General features: G+C 53.9%; 1 protein-coding gene across 1 annotated transcript in view; it reads left to right on the top strand.

Annotated features, from left to right (window-relative positions):
* The window catches only part of LOC132207488 (myoD family inhibitor domain-containing protein-like), an 81,089-nt gene extending 77,225 nt beyond the window's left edge, over positions 1-3,864 (top strand). The window contains exon 5 of the mRNA XM_059643175.1: positions 3,378-3,864. Coding sequence (XP_059499158.1) covers positions 3,378-3,619 — 242 coding nt within the window. The 3' untranslated portion in view covers positions 3,620-3,864. The remainder of the gene's footprint in view (positions 1-3,377) is intronic.
* The last annotated feature ends 18,716 nt before the right edge of the window (positions 3,865-22,580 follow it).

The raw sequence follows: 22,580 nt of genomic DNA, 5'->3' as shown, positions 1-22,580 counted from the left end.
CCACACCCCTCACTGTCACACACCGATATACCGCACACCCCTCACCGTAACACACCGATATACCCCACACCCCTCACTGTAACACACCGATACACCCCGCACCCCTCACTGTAACACACCGATATACCCCACACCCCTCACTGTAACACACCGACACACTCCGCACCCCTCACTGTAACACACAGATACACCGCACACCCCTCACTGTAACACACCGATATACCCCACACCCGTCCATGTAACACACTGATACACCCTGCACCCCTCACTGTAACACACCGAGACACCTCACACCCCTCACTGTAACACACCGATACACCCCACACCCCTCACTGTAACACACCGATATACCCCACACCCGTCCATGTAACACACTGATACACCCCGCACCCCTCACTGTAACACACCAATATATCCCGCTCCCCTCACTGTAACACACCGATACACCCTACACCCCTCACTGTAACACACCGATACACCCCACACCCCTCACTGTGACACACCGATATACCCCGCACCCCTCACTGTAACACACCGATACACCCCACACCCCTCACTGTAACACACCGATAAACCCCGCACACCTCACTGTAACACACCGAGACACCTCACACCCCTCACTGTAACACACCGATACACCCCACACCCCTCACTGTAACACACCGATATACCCCTCACCCCTCCATGTAACACACTGATACACCCCGCACCCCTCACTGTAACACACCAATATACCCCGCTCCCCTCACTGTAACACACCGATACACCCTACACCCCTCACTGTAACACACTGATACACCCCACACCCCTCACTGTAACACACCGATACACCCCGCACCCCTCACTGTAACACACCGATACACCCCACACCCCTCACTGTAACACACCGATATACCCCACACCCCTCACTGTAACACACCGATAAACCCCGCACCCCTCACTGTAACACACCGATACACCCCACACCCCTCACTGTAACACACCGATATACCCCGCACCCCTCCATGTAACACACTGATACACCCCGCACCCCTCACTGTAACACACCAATATACCCCACACCCCTCACTGTAACACACCGATACACCCCGCACCCCTCACTGTAACACACCGATACACCCCACACCCCTCACTGTAACACACCGATATACCCCAGACCCCTCACTGTAACACACCGATAAACCCCGCACCCCTCACTGTAACACACCGATACACCCCACACCCCTCACTGTAACACACCGATATACCCCGCACCCCTCCATGTAACACACTGATACACCCCGCACCCCTCACTGTAACACACCAATATACCCCGCTCCCCTCACTGTAACACACCGATACACCCTACACCCCTCACTGTAACACACCGATACACCCCACACCCCTCACTGTAACACACCGATATACCCCACACCCCTCACTGTAACACACCGATAAACCCCGCACACCTCACTGTAACACACCGATACACCCCGCACCCCTCACTGTAACACACCGATACACCCCGCACCCCTCACTGTAACACACCGATATACCCCGCACCCCTCACTGTAACACACCGATACACCCCGCACCCTTCACTGTAACACACCCATATACCCCACTCCCCTCACTGTAACACACCGATACACCCCACACCCCTCACTGTAACACACCGATGTCCCCCACACCCCTCACTGTAACACACCCATGTTCCCCACTCCCCTCACTGTAACACACCGATACACCCCACACCCCTCACTGTAACACACCGATATACCCCACACCCCTCACTGTAACACACCGATAAACCCCGCACACCTCACTGTAACACACCGATATACCCCACACCCCTCACTGTAACACACCGATGTACCCCACACCCCTCACTGTAACACACCCATGTACCCCACTCCCCTCACTGTAACACACCGATACACCCCACACCCCTCACAGTAACACACCGATACACCCCACACCCCTCACTGTAACACACCGATAAACCCCGCACCCCTCACTGTAACACACCGATACACCCCGCACCCCTCACTGTAACACACCGATACACCCCGCACCCCGTTTTGATCTGCCTGTTACAGGGTAGACTTGTTGAATTTGCTGACGATGTCCTAACCTGTTTACTTCCTCTCCCTCTCTCCTCTCCTCCCCCTTTTCTCTTCCTCTCTCCTGTCTTTGCCTTTTATCTGCCTTTATCTCTCTCCCCTCTTTCTCTCTGTTTTCTCCGTCCCTCTGTGTTGTCCCAATTCCATCTCTGCCCCATGTCTCCCTTCTCTCTCACGCACCCACATCGTTCATTCTCTCCATCAATCTCCTGTGTCCTCTGTCTCTCTATCTGTCACTCTCTTTGTCTCTGTCCACTCGTCTTCTCCGTCTCTCCTTTTGTCCGCAACTCCCTCTTTTCTGTCTCTGCATGGCACGTCCCATCCTCTTCTGAACCTCTCTCCTTGACTCTACCCTCTGTTCTGTCTCCTCTTTCTCTCTCTCTCTCGCATGTCATTTGTGTCCTGTCTGTCTTTCTCCCTCTCTCTTTCCTCCACCTCCTCTCTCACCCTCTCTCTCTCTCTCTGTCTCTCTCTGTCTTTCTCCCTCTGTCTTTCCTCCACCACCTCTCTCACCCTCTCTCTCTCTCTCTCTGTCTTTCTCCCCCTCTTCCACCCAACACCTCTCTCTCTTCTCCCGTTCTGTCTACCTTTCCCTTTCCCTCTCTATCTCTCCTCTCTATCTTTCCTATTGCCATCTCTCTATCTCTCTCTCTCAATTCCCCTCACTATCTCTCTATCTCTCCTCCCTCTCTCCCTTTATCCACATCTGTTACTCTCCCTTCTCCGTCTCTCCCCATCTCTCCTCACTCTCTGAGTGTCTCTTTTCCGTCTCTCTCCCCGTCTCTTTCTCTTTCGCTCTGTCCCTGCCTCTTCATCTCTCCATCCCTCTGTGTCTTCCGTCTGTCTCCTTGTCTCCCTTCCCCCCCCAATCTTTACTCCCTCTATCTCTCCCTGTCTTTTCCCCCTTCCTCACTATTGCTCCCTCTCTCTCTCCCCTCATTTCATTTCGCTATCTCTGTCTCTCTCCTCTCTCTCTCTATCTCTCCTTTCTCTCCCTCTGCCTGTCTCTTTCCTCACGCCTCTCTCTTAACCGTCACCAATTCTCTGTCTCTCTTCTTCCCTCCCCTCCCCTCATTGCCTTTCGCTGCCTCTATCTCTCCTCCTCTCTCTCTCTCTGGTGCGCTCTCTCTCTTTCCCCTCTCCCTCTCTATCTCTCTTCCCCCTCTCTCTCTCTCTCTCTCTATCTCTCTCTCTTTTTGCTGACGTTCCCCCCCCCCGTGCCTGTCTCTGCCCCCTCACCACCTTCTCCCTCTCTCCCCCTCCGTCCCTCCCCAGACTGCTGCTTGCATTGCCTGTTGGCATGCCTGTTTTGTGAGCTGTTGGTGTTTTGTGACCTTCTGCTGGAGTGTGGCCCCCAGGGAGCAGGGAGTGAGCCGAGCTGCCCCGTCCCGGCCTGTGGAGACGCAGATGATGGCTGTCCCTGCAGCTTGGAGTGCAGCCTGCTGGAGGATTGCTGCAGCTCAGCCGATTGTTTGGAGATCTGCCTGGAGTGTTGTTCCATCTGCTTCGCGGCCTGAGGCCAGCTAGGCCCGGGGCAACGGGGGAGGCCTAGCTAAGCCGGGGCCTGAGGCCAGCTAGGCCCGGGGCAACGGGGGAGGCCAAAAGATTCTCTGTTCCCGATTCCGCCCCAACCCCTCCCTGACACACCATTCCCTGTCTCCCAGTCGCTTGCTTTTGTCTGCACCACGACACCTTTCCTCAACTGCCCCAAGACTTTGTCAACATCCCCCGCCGTCCCCTTCCCCGCTCCCTCCCCCTCCCCGCTCCCACCCCCGCCGTCCCCTTCCCCGCTCCCTCCCCCTCCCCGCTCCCTCCCCCGCCATCCCCTTCCCCGCTCCCTCCACCTCCCCGCTCCCTCCACCTCCCCGCTCCCTCCCCCTTCCCCGCTCCCTCCCCCTCCCCGCTCCCTCCCCCTTCCCCGCTCCCTCCCCCTCCCTGCTCCCTCCCCCGCCATCCCCTTCCCCGCTCCATCCCCTTCCCCGCTCCATCCCCTTCCCCGCTCCCTCCGTCTCCCCGCTCCCTCCCCTTCCCCGCTCCCTCCCCCGCCGTCCCCTTCCCCGCTCCTCCCCTTCCCCGCTCCCTCCCCCGCCGTCCCCTTCGCCGCCGTCCCCTTCCCCGCTCCCTCCCCCTTCCCCGCTCCCTCCCCCTTCCCCGCTCCCTCCCCCTTCCCCGCTCCCTCCGCCTCCCCGCTCCCTCCCCTTCCCCGCTCCCTCCCCTTCCCCGCTCCCTCCCCTGCCGTTCCCTTCGCCGCCGTCCCCTTCCCCGCTCCCTCCCCTTCCCCGCTCCCTCCCCCGCTGTCCCCTTCCTCACTCCCTCCCCCGCCATCCCCTTCCCTGCTCCCCCACCACCCTCATCATATCCACCCCTACCCCTATTTCACACCCTCCCTCACTTCATTCCCCTCCCATCACTCCACCCCTTCTCTCATCACTTGCCCCTCTCCAACCTGTACCCCTTCCATCATCTCCTCCCCCATTTCCACCTCCACCCCCACTCCCATCTCCTCGCCTTCTCGCATCTCACCTTCCTTTCTCTCCCCTGCCTCCTCCCCACTTCCATCTCCATCCCCACCCCCAACTCCTTCCCCTCTCTCATCTCACCTCCCTTTCCCTCCCCATCTCCTCCTCCCTCTCCCCTTCACCATTTTTTCCCTCCATCTCCTCCCTATAACCCATCTCCAAACTCTCCGCAATCTCTTTCTCTCCCCATCTCCACCCCTTCCCCATTCTCTCTCTATCTCCTTCCCCTCCCCTCTCCACCACCTTACCATTGCTCCCCTCCCCCACCGCCTTCCAAAATCTCTTCCCTCACCCCTCCCTCATCTCGTCTCCTCCATCTCTCTGCCATCTTCATCTGCTCCTCCTCGCCTCCCCATCTCCTTCCCCCTTCCTCAATTGCCCCTCCATGTCCCCTGCCCCATCCACTGAACCTCCCCTCCCCCTTTCAGCTCCCCAGGCTCCATCCTGTCCCTCCACCCTCTCCCAGCCCCTTACCTTACCCTTCAACCCACCTGCCTCAATATTAAAACTTTGCCCTGATGCCTCTACTTACGAAGCCTGTGGATCCTGTGTGCCTTTTAAAAACTGACATGCCCTGCCTTACAAGCAATTCCCACACCCCCGTCTTTTGAATTCAATTCTCCATCTCCTTCTATCTGAATTTGCCACGAGCCCACCCATCTCAACAGTCCCTTTCTCCTCTTCAAGGTTTTTTTCTCCATTATAGACCAGACCAAACACCCTCCCAACCACAAAATATATTGAAAAGACAGCCTAGCCCCTAATGTTTCTTATTTCAAAGGTGTTGCATTCCAGAGACAATTTGAGAGGTCAAGCTACCCCACATTGAGTAGTACACACTATATTCATATGCTCTAGTCAAAATACAACAAAATGAAATAGGGATTCGGAATAACTTACCTGTATTGGGGAACTTAACAATAACTATTACTAATTAGCTGTTGTAATTTAGCAACATCCCTTAAACATGCCCCCTTGGCTGATAAATTCGGAAAAACAGATTTATCTTACATGCAACTCCGGCCGCCCTGCTTCCGAGAGAGGGGCAGCAAATAGCTTCCATCTTTTCAATACTGCTGAAAGCTAAACCTAACATCCCTGGTTCCGGGGCAGTTTCACTCAGCCCGCTCAGGCTGCTTCTACTGTTCCAGCTTCCGAAGGGATTCCCGAGGCCTCACGAGCTGCTTACTCTCGCGGCTCGGTAGCCAGCTCGCCACCTCTGCCCCTTTTCCAAACCAAAGAAAAAATTCCAGGACAATATACACCTCCTGAAGCCATGCAGCATTTGCTCTCTTCCTGCGGCACATCTTCGGATCTTGAGATTTATACCCACTGTATCCCAGCCCGATCCCTGTTAAATGCTGTCACTGTACCAGCCCCCACCCACTTCCTTGTCCCACACACGCACCACCCTCTGTGTGAAAACGTTGCCCCTCAGGTCCCTTTTCCGCTCCCACCTTAAACCTGTGTCCCTCTAGTTTTGGACGCCCCCTACCCCTGGGGGGTAAAGACCTTCCCTATTCCCCCTCTCCATGCCCCTCATGGGTTTATAAACCTCTATAAGGTCCCCCCCTCAGCCTCCAACGCTCCGGGGAAAACAGCCCCCTCCCCTCCCTGTCACTCAAACCCTCCGACATCCTTTTCCGAACTCCTTTCCCAACATACTTCCTGTAGCAGGGAGACCGGGATTGGACGCAGTATTCCCAAAGCGGCCTCACCAATACACAACCCTCCCGACTCCTACACTCAACGCACCGACTGATAAAGGTGAGCGTCATGAACCCCCCCCCCACCTGCGGCTCCACTCTCAAGGGACTATGTACCTGCCCCCCACCCCCACCCGAGGTCTCTCTGTTCAGCCACACTCCCCAGGACCTTTCCATGAGGCCCCTTACATGAGGTCTCAGAGAATGTAATGGTTTACCAGGAAGATGTGGAAGCGTTGGAAATGTTGCAGAGGAGATTTACCAGGATGTTTCAGAGACAGCAGGAACTGCAGATGCTGGAGAATCTGAGATAACAAGATGTAGAGCTGGATGAACACAGCAGGCCCAGCAGCATCAGAGGAGCAGGAAGGCTGATGTTTCGGGCTGAGACCCTTCTTCAGAAACATCAGCCTTCCTGCTCGGCCTGCTGTGTCCATCCAGCTCTGCACCTTGTTATCTCTTTATCAGGATGTTGCCTGGAACGGGGGCAAGATCTTATGAGGGAAGGTTGAGAGAGCTCGGGCTTTTCTGTTTAGAACGATGAAGGATGAGAGGTGACCTGATAGAGGTGTACAAAATGATCAGAGGGATAGATAGAGCAGACAGCCAGAGACTTTTCCCTAGGGTGGGGGTAGCTATTTCGAGGGAACATAGTTTTAAAGTGAGTGGAGGGGAGACGTCAGAGGTAGGTTCTTTACTCAGAGAGTGGTCGGGGCGTGGAATGCATTGCCAGAGAGGGTAGTGGAGTCGGCCTCATTAGGGGCACTGAAGCGGCTATTAGATAGGCATATGGATGATAGTATAAGGCAGGGGTGGAGGTTAGATAGACCTTAGGTTTTGGGTAAATGTTCAGCACAACATTGTGGGCCGAAGGGCCTGTACTGTGTGCTGTACTGTTCTGTGTATGAAGTGTATAAGCCCTGAGCTGATGTGCCGATCTCAAAATGCAACACCTCACATTTATCTAAATTAAACTTCATCGACCAAACCACTGACCCCAAACCCATCGCAGGTTGGGTGCGAAAGATGACAGTGAGACCCCAACATCAAACTCAAGAGAGGCTGGCAGGTTTGGGCTCCATTAACACACTTCCTAAAGGTGCGGGGTCCAATTTAGCATTTCATTCCACTACTTGTCAATCGCATTGGGCTTTTATATATCGTGTTTGCAATATTTCTGTAACAATATTTCTGACAAGGCAAAACATTAATAAAAGCGAATGTGTCCGCACACACGACTCTGTTCCCTATTCCGGGCTCGGGATTATTGTGAATTCCTCAGAGGATTGAGCCACATTCTCGCTGATGGGACAGGGGCTCCCGCTGTTTGTTACATACGGCAGGACAGACGGATTGGGACAACCCAGTGAGCCGGACTGCAATACGTTGGAATTTCGCCTCCTGGACCCGGAGCACTCCCCCCACCCCGCAAACCCCTCACCCCCTGCCAATCTGACTCCAGCTACTCAAGAGGTAGGCCATTAGGTCCGTCAGATCTACACCAATCATTCAATCCTCAAGCACACGTTACTGCCTTCCTGATCCCTCTCTCAGCCTCGAATATAACCCCTCAATCCCCCCGCTTCCTGATTAAACATCTCAACGCTGAGGGAGCGGGCGCTGTCGGCGGGTCAGTGCTGAGGGAGCGGGCGCTGTCAGAGGGTCAGCGCCAAGGGGGTGGGCGCTGTCGGAGGGTCAGCGCCGAGGGAGCGGGCGCTGTCGGAGGGTCAGCGCCGAGGGAGCGGGCGCTGTCGGAGGGTCAGCGCCGAGGGAGCGGGCGCTGTCGGAGGGTCAGTGCCGAGGGAGCGGGCGCTGTCGGAGGGTCAGTGCCGAGGGAGCGGGCGCTGTCGGAGGGTCAGTGCTGAGGGAGTGGGTGCTGTGAGAGGGTCAGTGCTGAGGGAGCGGCCGCTGTCGGAGGGTCAGTGCTGAGGGAGTGGGCGTTGTCGGAGGGTCAGCGTTGAATAGAATGGGGAGGCGAAGGGTGGGAGATTTACCCCCTTTGGTTTGATATTTATCATCCAATAAACAACTTTTAAGAAACAAACATCTCATTTGATTACATCTCTTGTGGGATCATGCTGTGCCTGAAGCAACTGCTTCATTTGCTGTACTACAGCAAGATAGCGTTGTATTTGAGTGCTGCAGAATGCCCCAAGGATGTGCAAGGTGCTAGAGAAATGCAGCAGACTCCTTCCTATGCGGGTCCCGAGATACGACCGGGAGAGGGGTTTGACATAACCTCAGAGACTGAAGAGTGTAGGTTCTGCTTCACATGTTCTGATCTCTCTGGAGAACTGGGCAGTTCAGAGGCAAATACAGGTTAACACTGGGTAACAGATAAGAGCGTGTGATGTGTTTGGTTCACATTCTGTCTTCCACACATTCTCTCTCAATCCTCCAGTTCTCGCCCTCTCTTTCTCTCACTCTCATATCCTTTCTCTACTCTGCCTCTCTCTCTCTCATATGCGTACTCTCTCTCACAAACTCTGTCTGTCTCTGTCTCTCTCTCACTCACACACTCTATGTTTTTCTCTCTCTCACATTCTCTCTCACACACTCTCTCTCTCGCACTCTTCCTCTCTCTCTCTCATACTCTCTCTCTCGGACTCTCTCTCTCGCACACACTCTCTCTGTGTCTCTCACACACACTCTGTCTCTCTCGCTCACACTCTGTCTCTCTTGCTCACATTCTGTCTCTCGCACACACTGTCTCTGTCTCTCTCTCTCTCTCACACTGTCTCTCTCATGCACACTTTGTCTCTCACACACACTGTCTCTCTCTTGCATACACTGTCTTTCTCTCTCTCACACTGTCTCTCTCTCTCTCTCTGTCTCGCACACTCTGTCTCTCGCACACACTCTGTCTCTCTCTCTCTTTCACACTGTCTCTCTCTCTCTCTCTCTCTGTCTCGCACACACTGTCTCTCGCACACACTCTGTCTCTCTCTCTTTCACACTGTCTCTCTCTCTCTCTCTCTCTCTCGCACACTGTCTCACGCTCACACTGTCTCTCTCGCACTCTCTCTGTCTCTCTCACACACACTCTCTCTCTCTGTCTCTCTCATGCACACTTTGTCTCTCTCTCTCGCACACACTCTGTCTCTCTCACGCAGTCTGTCTGTCTCTCTTGCACAGTCTGTCCATCTCTCGCACACACAGTCTCTCTTGCTCACACTCTGTCTCTCATACTCTGTCTCTCTCTCTCGCTCATACTGTCTCTCTCGCACACACTCTGTCTCTCTCTCTCACTCTCTGTCTCTCTCGCACTCACTCTGACTCTCTCGCTCTCACTCTGACTCTGTCTCTCCCTCTCTCTCACACACTCTGTCTCTCCCTCTCTCACACACTCTGTCTCTCTCGTACACTCTCTCCGTCTCTCTCTCTTTCACACTGTCTCTCTCTCTTTCTCTCTCTCTCTCTCTCACACACACACTCTCTCTCGCACACACTCTATCTCACACTCACACTGTCTCTCAGGCACTCTCTGTCTCTCTCGCACATACTGTCTCTGTCTCTCACTCTCTTCCTCTCTCTCACTCTCTGTCTCTCTCTCGCACACACTCTCACATTCTGCCTGTCTCTGTCGCACTCTATGTCTCTCTCTCACATACACACACACACTGTCTCTCTTTCGCACACACTCTGTCTCTCTCTCTCTCTCACACTCTGTCTCTCTCGAACACACTCTGTCTCTCTCTCTCTCACTCTCTGTCTCTCTCTCGCACACACTCTCACATTCTGTCTGTCTCTGTCGCACTCTATGTCTCTCTCTCACATACACACACACACTGTCTCTCTTTCGCACACACTCTGTCTCTCTCTCTCTCTCACACTCTGTCTCTCCCTCTCCCTCACACTCTGTCTCTCGCACACACTCTGTCTCTCTCACTCTCACAGTGTCTCTCCCTCTCTCTCACATTGTTTGTCTCTGTCGCACTCTATATCTCTCTCACATGCGCGCACACACTCTCTCTCTCGCACACACTGTCTCTCTCTCACATTCTGTCAGTCTCTCTCGCACACACTCTATCACTCTCTCACATACAGACACACTCTGTCTCTCTCTGTCACACACTCTGTCTCTCCCTCTCCCTCACACTCTCTCTTGCACACACTCTGTCTCTCTCTCTTGCACAGTCTGTCTGTCTCTCGCACACACTCTGTCTCTCTCACTCTCACAGTGTCTCTCCCTCTCTCTCACATTGTTTGTCTCTGTCGCACTCTATATCTCTCTCACATGCGCGCACACACTCTCTCTCTCGCACACACTGTCTCTCTCTCACATTCTGTCAGTCTCTCTCGCACACACTCTATCACTCTCTCACATACAGACACACTCTGTCTCTCTCTGTCACACACTCTGTCTCTCCCTCTCCCTCACACTCTCTCTTGCACACACTCTGTCTCTCTCTCTTGCACAGTCTGTCTGTCTCTCGCACACACTCTGTCTCTCTCATGCACACTTTGTCTCTCGCACACACTGTCTCTGTCTCACATTCTGTCTGTCTGTCTCTCTCTCTCTCTCTCACACACACTGTCTCTCTCTGTCTCTCTCACGCAGTCTGTCTGTCTCTCGCACACACTCATCTCTCTCGCTCACACTCTGCATCTCATACTCTGTCTCTCTCTCTCTCTCGCACACTGTCTCTCTCGCACACACTGTATCTCTCGCACATTCTGTCTGTCTCTCTCACATACGCACACATTCTGTCTCTCTCACGCACACTCTGTCTCTTTCATGCACACTCTGTCTCTTGCACACACTCTGTCTCTCTCGCACAGACTCTGTCTCTCTCTCTTGCACAGTCTGTCTGTCTCTCGCACACACTCTGTCTCTCTCGCACTCTCTCTGTCTCTCTCGCACACACTGTCTCTGTCTCACATTCTGTCTGTCTCTGTCGCATGCACACTATCTCTCTCTCACATACGCACACATTCTGTCTCTCTCATGCACACTTTGTCTCTCGCACACACTATCTGTCTCTCTCTCTCTCACACTGTCTCTCTCTGTCTCTCTCATGCAGTCTGTCTGTCTCTCTCGCACAGTCTGTCTGACTCTTGCACACACTCATCTCTCTCGCTCACACTCTGTCTCATACTCTGTCTCTCTCTCTCTCGCACACACTGTCTCTCTCGCACACACTGTCTCTCTGTCTCTCTCGCTTACACTCTCTGTCTCTCACTCTCTCACACTCTGTCTCTCCCTCTCTCGCACTCTCTGTCTCTCCCTCTCTCTCACACTCTCTCTGTCTCTCTCTCTCTCTCTCTCTCTCACACTGTCTCTCTCTCGCACGCACTCTATCTCTCTCTCACATACGGACACACTCTGTCTCTCCCTCTCCCTCACACTCTCTGTCTCTTGCACACACTCTGTCTCTCTCTCTTGCACAGTCTGTCTGTCTCTCGCACACACTCTGTCTCTCTCGCACTCTCTCTGTCTCTCTCGCACACACTGTCTCTGTCTCACATTCTGTCTGGCTCTGTCGCACGCACTCTATCTCTCTCTCACATACGCACACATTCTGTCTCTCTCATGCACACTTTGTCTCTCGCACACACTATCTGTCTCTCTCTCTCTCACACTGTCTCTCTCTGTCTCTCTCATGCAGTCTGTCTGACTCTCGCACACACTCATCTCTCTCGCTCACACTCTGTCTCATACTCTGTCTCTCTCTCTCTCGCACACACTGTCTCTCTCGCACACACTGTCTCTCTCGCACACACTCTATCACTCTCTCACATACAGACACACTCTGTCTCTCTCTCTCACACACTCTGTCTCTCCCTCTCCCTCACACTCTGTCTCTCGCACACACTCTGTCTCTCTCTCTTGCACAGTCTGTCTGTCTCTCGCACACACTCTGTCTCTCTCGCACTCTCTCTGTCTCTCTCGCACACACTGTCTCTGTCTCACATTCTGTCTGTCTCTGTCGCACGCACTCTATCTCTCTCTCACATACAGACACACTCTGTCTCTCTCTCTCTCACACTCTGTCTCTTGCACACACTCTGTCTCTCTCTCTTGCACAGTCTGTCTGTCTCTCGCACACTCTGTCTCTTTCATGCACACTCTGTCTCTTGCACACACTCTGTCTCTCTCGCACAGACTCTGTCTCTCTGTCTTGCACAGTCTGTCTGTCTCTTGCACACACTCTGTCTCTCTCGCACTCTCTCTGTCTCTCTCGCACACACAGTCTCTGTCTCACATTCTGTCTGTCTCTGTCGCATGCACACTATCTCTCTCTCACATACGCACACATTCTGTCTCTCTCATGCACACTTTGTCTCTCGCACACACTATCTGTCTCTCTCTCTCTCACACTGTCTCTCTCTGTCTCTCTCATGCAGTCTGTCTGTCTCTCTCGCACAGTCTGTCTGACTCTTGCACACACTCATCTCTCTCGCTCACACTCTGTCTCATACTCTGTCTCTCTCTCTCTCGCACACACTGTCTCTCTCGCACACACTGTCTCTCTGTCTCTCTCGCTTACACTCTCTGTCTCTCACTCTCTCACACTCTGTCTCTCCCTCTCTCGCACTCTCTGTCTCTCCCTCTCTCTCACACTCTCTCTGTCTCTCTCTCTCTCTCTCTCTCTCACACTGTCTCTCTCTCGCACGCACTCTATCTCTCTCTCACATACGGACACACTCTGTCTCTCCCTCTCCCTCACACTCTCTGTCTCTTGCACACACTCTGTCTCTCTCTCTTGCACAGTCTGTCTGTCTCTTGCACACACTCTGTCTCTCTCGCACACACTGTCTCTCTCGCACACACTGTCTCTGTCTCACATTCTGTCTGGCTCTGTCGCACGCACTCTATCTCTCTCTCACATACGCACACATTCTGTCTCTCTCATGCACACTTTGTCTCTCGCACACACTATCTGTCTCTCTCTCTCTCACACTGTCTCTCTCTGTCTCTCTCATGCAGTCTGTCTGACTCTCGCACACACTCATCTCTCTCGCTCACACTCTGTCTCATACTCTGTCTCTCTCTCTCTCGCACACACTGTCTCTCTCGCACACACTGTCTCTCTCGCACACACTCTATCACTCTCTCACATACAGACACACTCTGTCTCTCTCTCTCACACACTCTGTCTCTCCCTCTCCCTCACACTCTGTCTCTCGCACACACTCTGTCTCTCTCTCTTGCACAGTCTGTCTGTCTCTCGCACACACTCTGTCTCTCTCGCACTCTCTCTGTCTCTCTCGCACACACTGTCTCTGTCTCACATTCTGTCTGTCTCTGTCGCACGCACTCTATCTCTCTCTCACATACAGACACACTCTGTCTCTCTCTCTCTCACACTCTGTCTCTTGCACACACTCTGTCTCTCTCTCTTGCACAGTCTGTCTGTCTCTCGCACACACTCTGTCTCTCTCGCACACACTGTCTCTCTCGCACACACTGTCTCTCTCGCACACACTGTCTCTCTCACACATTCTGTCTGTCTCTCTCGCACGCACTCTATCTCTCTCTCACATACACACACATTCTGTCTCTCTCACGCACACACTCTGTCTCTCTCACTCTCTGTCTCTTTCATGCACACTCTGTCTCTTGCACACACTCTGTCTCTCTCGCACACACTCTGTCTCTCTCTCTTGCACAGTCTGTCTGTCTCTCGCACACACTCTGTCTCTCTCGCACTCTCTCTGTCTCTCTCGCACACACTGTCTCTGTCTCACATTCTGTCTGGCTCTGTCGCACGCACTCTATCTCTCTCTCACATACGCACACATTCTGTCTCTCTCACGCACACACTCTGTCTCTCTCATGCACACTTTGTCTCTCGCACACACTATCTGTCTCTCTCTCTCTCACACATACACTGTCTCTCTCTGTCTCTCTCACGCAGTCTGTCTGTCTCTCGCACATGCTCATCTCTCTCGCTCACACTCTGTCTCTCATACCTCTCTCTCTCTCGCACACTCTGTCTCTCTCGCACATTCTGTCTGTCTCTCTCACATACGCACACATTCTGTCTCTCTCACTCTCTCTCTTTCATGCACACTCTGTCTCTTGCACACACTCTGTCTCTCTCGCACACACTCTGTCTCTCTCTCTTGCACAGTCTGTCTGTCTCTCGCACACACTCTGTCTCTCTCGCACTCTCTCTGTCTCTCTCGCACACACTGTCTCTGTCTCACATTCTGTCTGGCTCTGTCGCACGCACTCTATCTCTCTCTCACATACGCACACATTCTGTCTCTCTCATGCACACTTTGTCTCTCGCACACACTATCTGTCTCTCTCTCTCTCACACTGTCTCTCTCTGTCTCTCTCATGCAGTCTGTCTGTCTCTCTCGCACAGTCTGTCTGACTCTCGCACACACTCATCTCTCTCGCTCACACTCTGTCTCATACTCTGTCTCTCTCTCTCTCGCACACACTGTCTCTCTCGCACACACTGTCTCTCTGTCTCTCTCGCTCACACTCTCTGTCTCTCACTCTCTCACACTCTGTCTCTCCCTCTCTCGCACTCTCTGTCTCTCCCTCTCTCTCACACTCTCTCTGTCTCTCTCTCTCTCTCTCTCTCTCACACTGTCTCTCTCTCGCACGCACTCTATCTCTCTCTCACATACGGACACACTCTGTCTCTCCCTCTCCCTCACACTCTCTGTCTCTTGCACACACAGTGTCTCTCTCGCACAAACTCTGTCTCTCTCTCACTCTCTGTCTCTCTCATGCACACTTTGTCTCTCAAACACTGTCACATTCTGTCTGTCTCTGTCGCACTCTATATCTCTCTCTCACATACACGCACACTGTCTCTCTCTCACATTTTGTCTGTCTCTCTCGCAAGCACTCTTATCTCTCTCTCTCTCTCGCACACTCTTTATCTCTCTCGCACAGTCTTTGTCTCTCTCTCTCACTCTCTGTCTCTCTCATGCACACTTTGTCTGTCTCTCGCACACACCGTCTCTCTCTCTCGCACACACTCTCTGCCTCTCTCGCACACTCTTTCTGTCTCTCTCTCTCACACTGTCTCTCTCTGTCTCTCTCGCACACACTCTGTCTCTGTCTCACGCAGTCTGGCTGTCTCTCTTGCACAGTCTGACTGTCTCTCTTGCACACACTCTGTCTCTCTCTCACACTCTCTGTCTCTCTCACTCACTCTCTGTCTCTCTCTCTCGCACACACTGTCTCTCTCACACTCTGTCTCTCATACTCTGTCTCTCTCTCTCTCTCGCACACACTGTCTCTCTCTCTCTCTTGCACAGTCTGTCTGTCTCTCGCACACACTCTGTCTCTCTCGCACATACCGTCTCTCTCTCACATTCTGTCTGTCTCTCGCGCAAGCACTCTATCTCTCTCTCACATACGCACACATTCTGTCTCTCTTGCACACACTCTGTCTCTCTCTTGCACACACTCTCTCTCTCTCACGCACACACTCTCTCTCTCTCACGCATACTTTTTCTGTCTCTCGCACACACTGTCTCTCTCTCGCACACACTCTGTCTCTCTCACACACACTCTGTCTCTCACATGCACACTTTTTCTGTCTCTCGCACACTGTCTCTGTCTCTCTTGCACACTCTCTCTGTCTCTCTCGCACACTGTCTCTGTCTCTCTCTCTGTCTCTCGCACACACTCTGTCTCTCTCTCTTGCACAGTCTGTCTGTCTCTCGCACACACTCTGTCTCTCTCGCACTCTCTCTGTCTCTCTCGCACACACTGTCTCTCTCGCACACACTGTCTCTCTCGCACACACTGTCTCTCTCGCACACACTGTCTCTCTCGCACACACTGTCTCTCTCGCACACACTGTCTCTGTCTCACATTCTGTCTGTCTCTTGCGCAAGCACTCTATCTCTCTCACATACGCACACATTCTGTCTCTCTTGTACACACTCTGTCTCTCTCTTGCACACACACTCTCTCTCAAGCACACACTCTGTCTCTCTCTCGCACACAGTCTTTGTCTCTCTCACACACACTCTGTCTCTCTCATGCACACTTTTTCTGTCTCTCGCACACTGTCTCTCTCGCACACTCTCTCTGTCTCTCGCACACACTCTGTCTCTCTCTCTGTCTCACACACATACTCTGTCTCTGTCTCTAGCACTGTCTCTCTCTCTAACTCTCTCTCTCACGCTGTCTCTCTCTCTCAAACACACACTGTGTCTCTCTTGCTCACACTCTCTCCCTCTCATACTCTGTCTCTCTCTCTCTCTCTCTCTCGCACACACACTGTCTGTCTCTCTCTCACTCACACACTCTCTGTTTTTCTCTCTCACACATTGTCTCTCACACTCTCTTTGTCTCTCCTGCACACACATATTCTCTCTGTCTTCCTATCACACCCACTGTCTCTCTCTGTCATACATTCTCTCTCACAACCTGTCTCTCTCTCTCTCTCACACACACACGCACACGCACACACACTCTCTCCTTGTCTCTGTCTTAAACACACACACTCTCTCTCTAGCTCTCTCTGTCTACCTCTTAATATGTCCTGTTTCCTGTTTTTCAATCCCTCTCTCTCTGTCTGTGTGCAATCTCTCCCAAAACACATCCCATGCATTAGCTGCTGGGTGCTATCGCTTGTTCTCTAAAGTTAAAAAATGCAGACAGAGGTGAAAAGTTAAATCAATAACCTGGGATTGGAGGATCACAGAGTTTCCTTTGCTGAGACCAAACATAGTGCTTAACACATCACATCGTAGTGCCAGTGGGGCAGGAATCCACTACCATGCGCGCCCCCCCCCCACCCCCCCGACCCTGAGAGACAGGGAACACGGGGTCTTGGCAGGGCTGAGAGGGAGCCCAGGAAGGGGACTGCAGGCTGTATTCTGAGGGGCGCAGCGTGTCGGAGAGTGTGCGGGCAGGTTGGCAGGGAACGTGTACCCAGAGACAGCCAGATGCCAGGGGAACTGTTGGCACCGTGACTCCTGGGATGATTAGCGAAGGAGAAATGCTTTGGTCGCGGCGCATGAGGTACGGTGATGGAACGGGTGCGTTCGGCCACGGCCTGACAGCTTGGAGAAGCTTTCAACTTTTGTGGAGATTAACTGCAGGAAGAAAGAAACTCACAAAGTTAACAGGACCGTGCTTTACTCCGAGGCTCACTCTCTGAGGTTTCCACCCTGGGACAGAGCCCGCTTTTCAGAACACCCCCACCCCATTTCCTGTGGGAGCCAGTTCCCCCATTCCCCATGTAGTCCACAGCCTCCCTCTTCCTTTCTCACCCACTCCGGCCCCCTACACCCCCTCCCTATCTCCGTCACCCCCCTCCGGCCCCCTACACCCCCTCCCTATCTCCGTCACCCCCTCCCTATCTCCGTCACCCCCTCCGGCCCCCTACACCCCCTCCCTATCTCCGTCACCCCCTCCGGCCCCCTACACCACCTCCCTATCTCCGTCACCCCCTCCGGCCCCCTACACCCCCTCCCTATCTCCGTCACGTCCTCCGGCCCCCTACACCCCCTCCCTATCCCTGTCACCCCCTCCAGCCCCCTACACCCCCTCCCTATCTCCGTCACCCCCTCCAGCCCCCTACACCCCCTCCCTATCTCCGTCACCCTCTCCGGCCCCCTACACCCCCTCCCTATCTCTGTCACCCCCTCCAGCCCCCTACACCTCCTCCCTATCTCCGTCACCTCCTCCGGCCCCCTACACCCCCTCCCTATCTCCGTCACCCCCTTCCGCCCCCTACACCCCCTCCCTATCTCCGTCACCCCCTCCGGCCCCCTACACCCCCTCCCTATCTCCGTCACCCCCTCCGGCCCCCTACACCCCCTCCCCATCTCCGTCACCTCCTCCGGCCCCCTACACCCCCTCCCTATCCCTGTCACCCCCTCCAGCCCCCTACACCCCCTCCCTATCTCCGTCACCCCCTCCAGCCCCCTACACCCCCTCCCTATCTCCGTCACCCTCTCCGGCCCCCTACACCCCCTCCCTATCTCCGTCACCCCCTCCAGCCCCCTACACCTCCTCCCTATCTCCGTCATCTCCTCCGGCCCCCTACACCCCCTCCCTATCTCCGTCACCCACTCCGGCCCCCTACACCTGCTCCTCAAACCCACCCACCCAAACTCTATTTACCTCCAAAACCACACACTGTGCCCCCCCAACCCCCCACCCCCCGACCCTACCCCTGCTCTTCCTAACCCTCAGACCCTGCGGCTTGTCCTCAACATGGAGCACGTTGCGGTTGTGGGGGGAGACCCCAGGCCTGCTTAGCGTCTCGTCCGAAAGCGGCCTTTCGCCCGTGCTCGTGGTCTCCCTTCTCCCGACTGCAGGGCCCTGCCCTGCCTCTCCCCTTGCCCCAACGCCACCAACCCCTCCCACCAAGTCTTTCCCCGGTGAAGACATTCCTAGCCCACCACCCCTGCCAAGCCTTGGCCTAGTTACTCCGACAAAGCCTGATTTATTGAAGTTTGATTGCGGTGATGGCCTGCCTTGACTGGGATGGGCACCTCGGGCCTAAAAGAAAAATAACCAGATAAAATCTGGGTCTGGGCCTCCCCGATTTTGGCTGGAGACCGAACGCCTGTTATCAAAAACACAGGCCTCAATCACTTCCTGACAGTGTCCCACTGGACGTCAATCAACCACTTTTATATCTACTCACACACACGCACAAAAACGCTTCACAGAAAAATAACCATTTCCTCTGGGAATGTGGGGGCGGGGGGGGGGGGGTGCTGTGTGGAAAATGGGAAAAAAATGCCCTTTTACTTTGGTCAAAACAAGCCCAGCCCTTCCCAGATCATCGTCACCTCTGACTCCGCAACAGAAGAATTTTTTTTGTTGTTAGAAAACAGAAAGGTTTCGGTCTCCGGACAAAATAATTTTTTCCGCGTAGCGGTGGCTTCATCGTCCCCCCCTCTACCCACCCCCCTGACGTAGCCCAGGCCTCCCCGTATCTTCAGCCTCTACTTCAAGGCCTGTTCATTCAGGCCTTTTGTTGGCATTGGGTTTAGCATTCGCAGGTCAGTGCGGCCAAACCTCCCGCTGCGCTCCCCCCACCGGCCCCCAATCCCCTCCCCCCCAGAATCGGTCTCCCCTCGCACTTTGGGCCGAGGGACCAGGGGTGGCGGTGGGTGGGGACGCTACCGGTCTGCGGTAGTGAGTGGCGCCCTCGTTGGGCTGGCGGGGCTGGACCGGATGGGCCGAACGGCCTGCTTGAGGGGCAGCGGGCGGGGAGGAAGGGCTAACGGTGCGTTGGATTCCCATCGGGAGAGGGTTGGAGTCTGGGAGCTGAAGCCGGGGGGAGGGGGTAACGTCTCACTGTGTTTTGTACAGGGGCGTGGCCGCCCCCTGGACGATTGTGGGAGAAGTTACGGGGTCTCCCTACCTGAGGGAGGATGGTTCTGGTTACAGGCTAAGACAGATCCCTGGGAGTGACAGAGCAGAGAGAGACTAGATCGGTTAGGGACTGCATTCACCGGAGTTTTTAGAAAAAATGAGGAAGGGGATCCCAAAGGAATCTGTAAAATTCTAAGAGGACGGAGGGAGGAGAAACAGGAAGGAAGTTCCCATTGACTGGGGAGAGGGAACTTTTATGAATAAAACACAAAGAAAATTACAGCACAGGAACAGGCCCTTTGGCCCTCCAAGCCTGTGCCGATCCAGAACCTCTATCTAAACCTGTCGCCTATTTTCTAAGGATCTGTATCCCTCTGCTCCCTTCCCATCCATGTACCTGTCCAGATACATCTTAAAAGACGCTAACGTGTCCGCATCTACCACCTCCGCTGGCAACGTGTTCCAGGCACCCACCACCCTCTGTGTAAAGAACTCTCCACGCATATCTCCCTTAAACTTTCCTCCTCTCACTTTGAACTCATGACCCCCAGTAATTGAGTCCCCGCACTCTGGGAAAAAGCTTCTTGCTATCCACCCTGTCTGTACCCCTCATGATTTTGTAGACCTCAATTAGGTCCCCCGTCAATCTCCGTCTTTCCAATGAAAATAATCCTAATCTACTCAACCTCTCTTCATAGCTAGCACCCTCCATACCAGGCAACATCCTGGTGAACCTCCTCTGCACCCCCTCCAAAGCATCCACATCCTTTTGGTAATGTGGCAACCAGAACTGTACACAGTACTCCAAATGTGGCCGAACCAAAGTCCTATACAATTGTAACATAACCTGCCAACTCTTGTACTCAATACCCTGTCAGATGAAGGAAAGCATGCCATATGCCTTCGAGACCACCCTATTGACCTGCGTTGCCACCTTCAGGGAACTATGGACCTGAACACCCAGATCTCTCTGTTCATCAATTTTTCCCAGGACTTTTCCATTTACTGTATAGTTCGCCCTTGAATTGGATCTTCCAAAATGCATCACCTCGCATTTGCCCGGATTGAACTCCATCTGATATTTACCTGCCCAACTCTCCAGTCTATCTATATTCTGCTGTAATCTCTGGCAGTCCCCTTCACTATCAGCTACTCCACCAATCTTAGTGTCATCTGCAAACTTGCTGATCAGACCACCTACACCTTCCTCCAGATCATTTACGTATATCACAAACAACAGTGGTCCCAGCTCAGATCCCTGTGGAACACCACTGGTCACAGGTCTCCAATTTGAGAAACTCCCTTCTACTACTACTCTCTGTCTCCTGTTGCCCAGCCAGTTTTTTATCCATCTAGCTAGCACACCCTGGACCCCATGCGACTTCACTTTCTCCATCAGCCTGCCATGGGGAACCTTATCAAATGCCTTACTGAAGTCCATGTATATGACATCTACAGCCTTTCCCTCACCAATAAACTTTGTCACGTCCTCAAAGAATTCTATCAAGTTGGCAAAACATGACCTTCCCTGCACAAAACCATGTCAATCCCTAATAAGCCCATTTTCTTCCAAATGTAAATAGATCCTATCCCTCAGGATCTTCTCCAGCAGCTACTCCACCACTGACGTCAGGCTCACCGGTCTATAATTACCTGTATGATCCTTGGCTACCCTTCTTAAACAAGGGGACAACATTAGCAATTCTCCAGTCCTCCAGGACCTTATCCATGCGCAAGGATGCTGCAAAGATAGCTGTTAAGGCCTGAGCTATTTCCTCTCTCACTTCCCTCAGTAACCTGGAATAATCCCATCTGGACCAGGGGACTTGTCCACCCTAATACCTTTTAGAATACCCAACACTACCCCCTCCTTATGCCAACTTGACCCAGAGTAATCAAATATCTATCCCTAACCCCAGCATCCGTCATGTCCCTCTCCTCGGTGAAAGCCGATGCAAAGTTCTCATTAAGAATCTCACTCATTTTCTCTGACTCCTCGCATAACTTCCCTCCTTTGTCTTTGAGTGGGCCAACCTTTTCTTCAGTTACCATCTGCTCCTTATGAACGAATAAAAGGCTTTGGGATTTTCCTTAACCCTGTTTGCTAAGGATGTTTCATGACTCCTTTAAGCTCTCTTAATTCCTCGTTTCAGATTGGTCCTACTTTCCCAATATTCTTCCAAAGCTTCGTTTGTTTTCAGTCACCTAGACCTTATGTATACTTTCTTTTTCCTCTTTGCTAGTCTCACAATTTCACCTGTCATCCACGGTTCCCTAATCTTGCCCCTTCTATCCCTCATTTTCACAGAGACATGTCTATTTTACACTCTGATGAACCTCTCGGCGCCGAGGGAGTGGGCGCTATTGGAGGGTCAGCGCCGAGGGGAGCGGGTGCTGTCGGAGGGTCGGCGCCAAGGGGAGCGGGTGCTGTCGGAGGGTCAGCGCCAAGGGGAGCGGGCGCTGTCGGAGGGTCAGTGACGAGGGAGCGGGTGCTGTTGGAGGGTCAGCGCCGAGGGGAGCGGGTGCTGTCGGAGGGTCGGCGCCAAGGGCAGCGGGTGCTCTCGGAGGGTCGGCGCCGTGGGGAGCGGGTGCTGTCGGAGGGTCAGTGCTGAGGGAGTGGGCGCTATCGGAGGGTCGGCGCCGAGGGGAGCGGGCGCTGTCGGAGGGTCTGCGCCGAGGGGAGCGGGCGCTGTCGGAGGGTCTGCGCCGAGGGGAGCGGGCGCTGTCGGAGGGTCAGCGCCGAGGGGAGCGGGTGCTGTCGGAGGGTCGGCGCCGAGGGGAGCGGGTGCTGTCGGAGGGTCAGCGCCGAGGCAGTGAGGAGCAGGTCCTGTCACCATTGCCCAGCAGTTGTGAGTGTGGAGCTGTTAACAGTGACAGGGAGTTGCGTGTTTTGATGCCTGGGGAGCGTTGGAAGGTCAGTCCTGGGTATTTGATGCTGTGCCTGAACAAATAAGATCACAGCGGAGCCCACTGGGAGTGAGAGCAAACAACA

The sequence above is a fragment of the Stegostoma tigrinum genome, chromosome 49 (genome assembly GCF_030684315.1).
Source record: "Stegostoma tigrinum isolate sSteTig4 chromosome 49, sSteTig4.hap1, whole genome shotgun sequence".
NCBI classification, from domain to species: domain Eukaryota; kingdom Metazoa; phylum Chordata; class Chondrichthyes; order Orectolobiformes; family Stegostomatidae; genus Stegostoma; species Stegostoma tigrinum.
The sequence above is the reverse complement of the archived record's forward strand: the minus strand, read 5'-3'. Positions and strand labels throughout refer to the sequence as shown.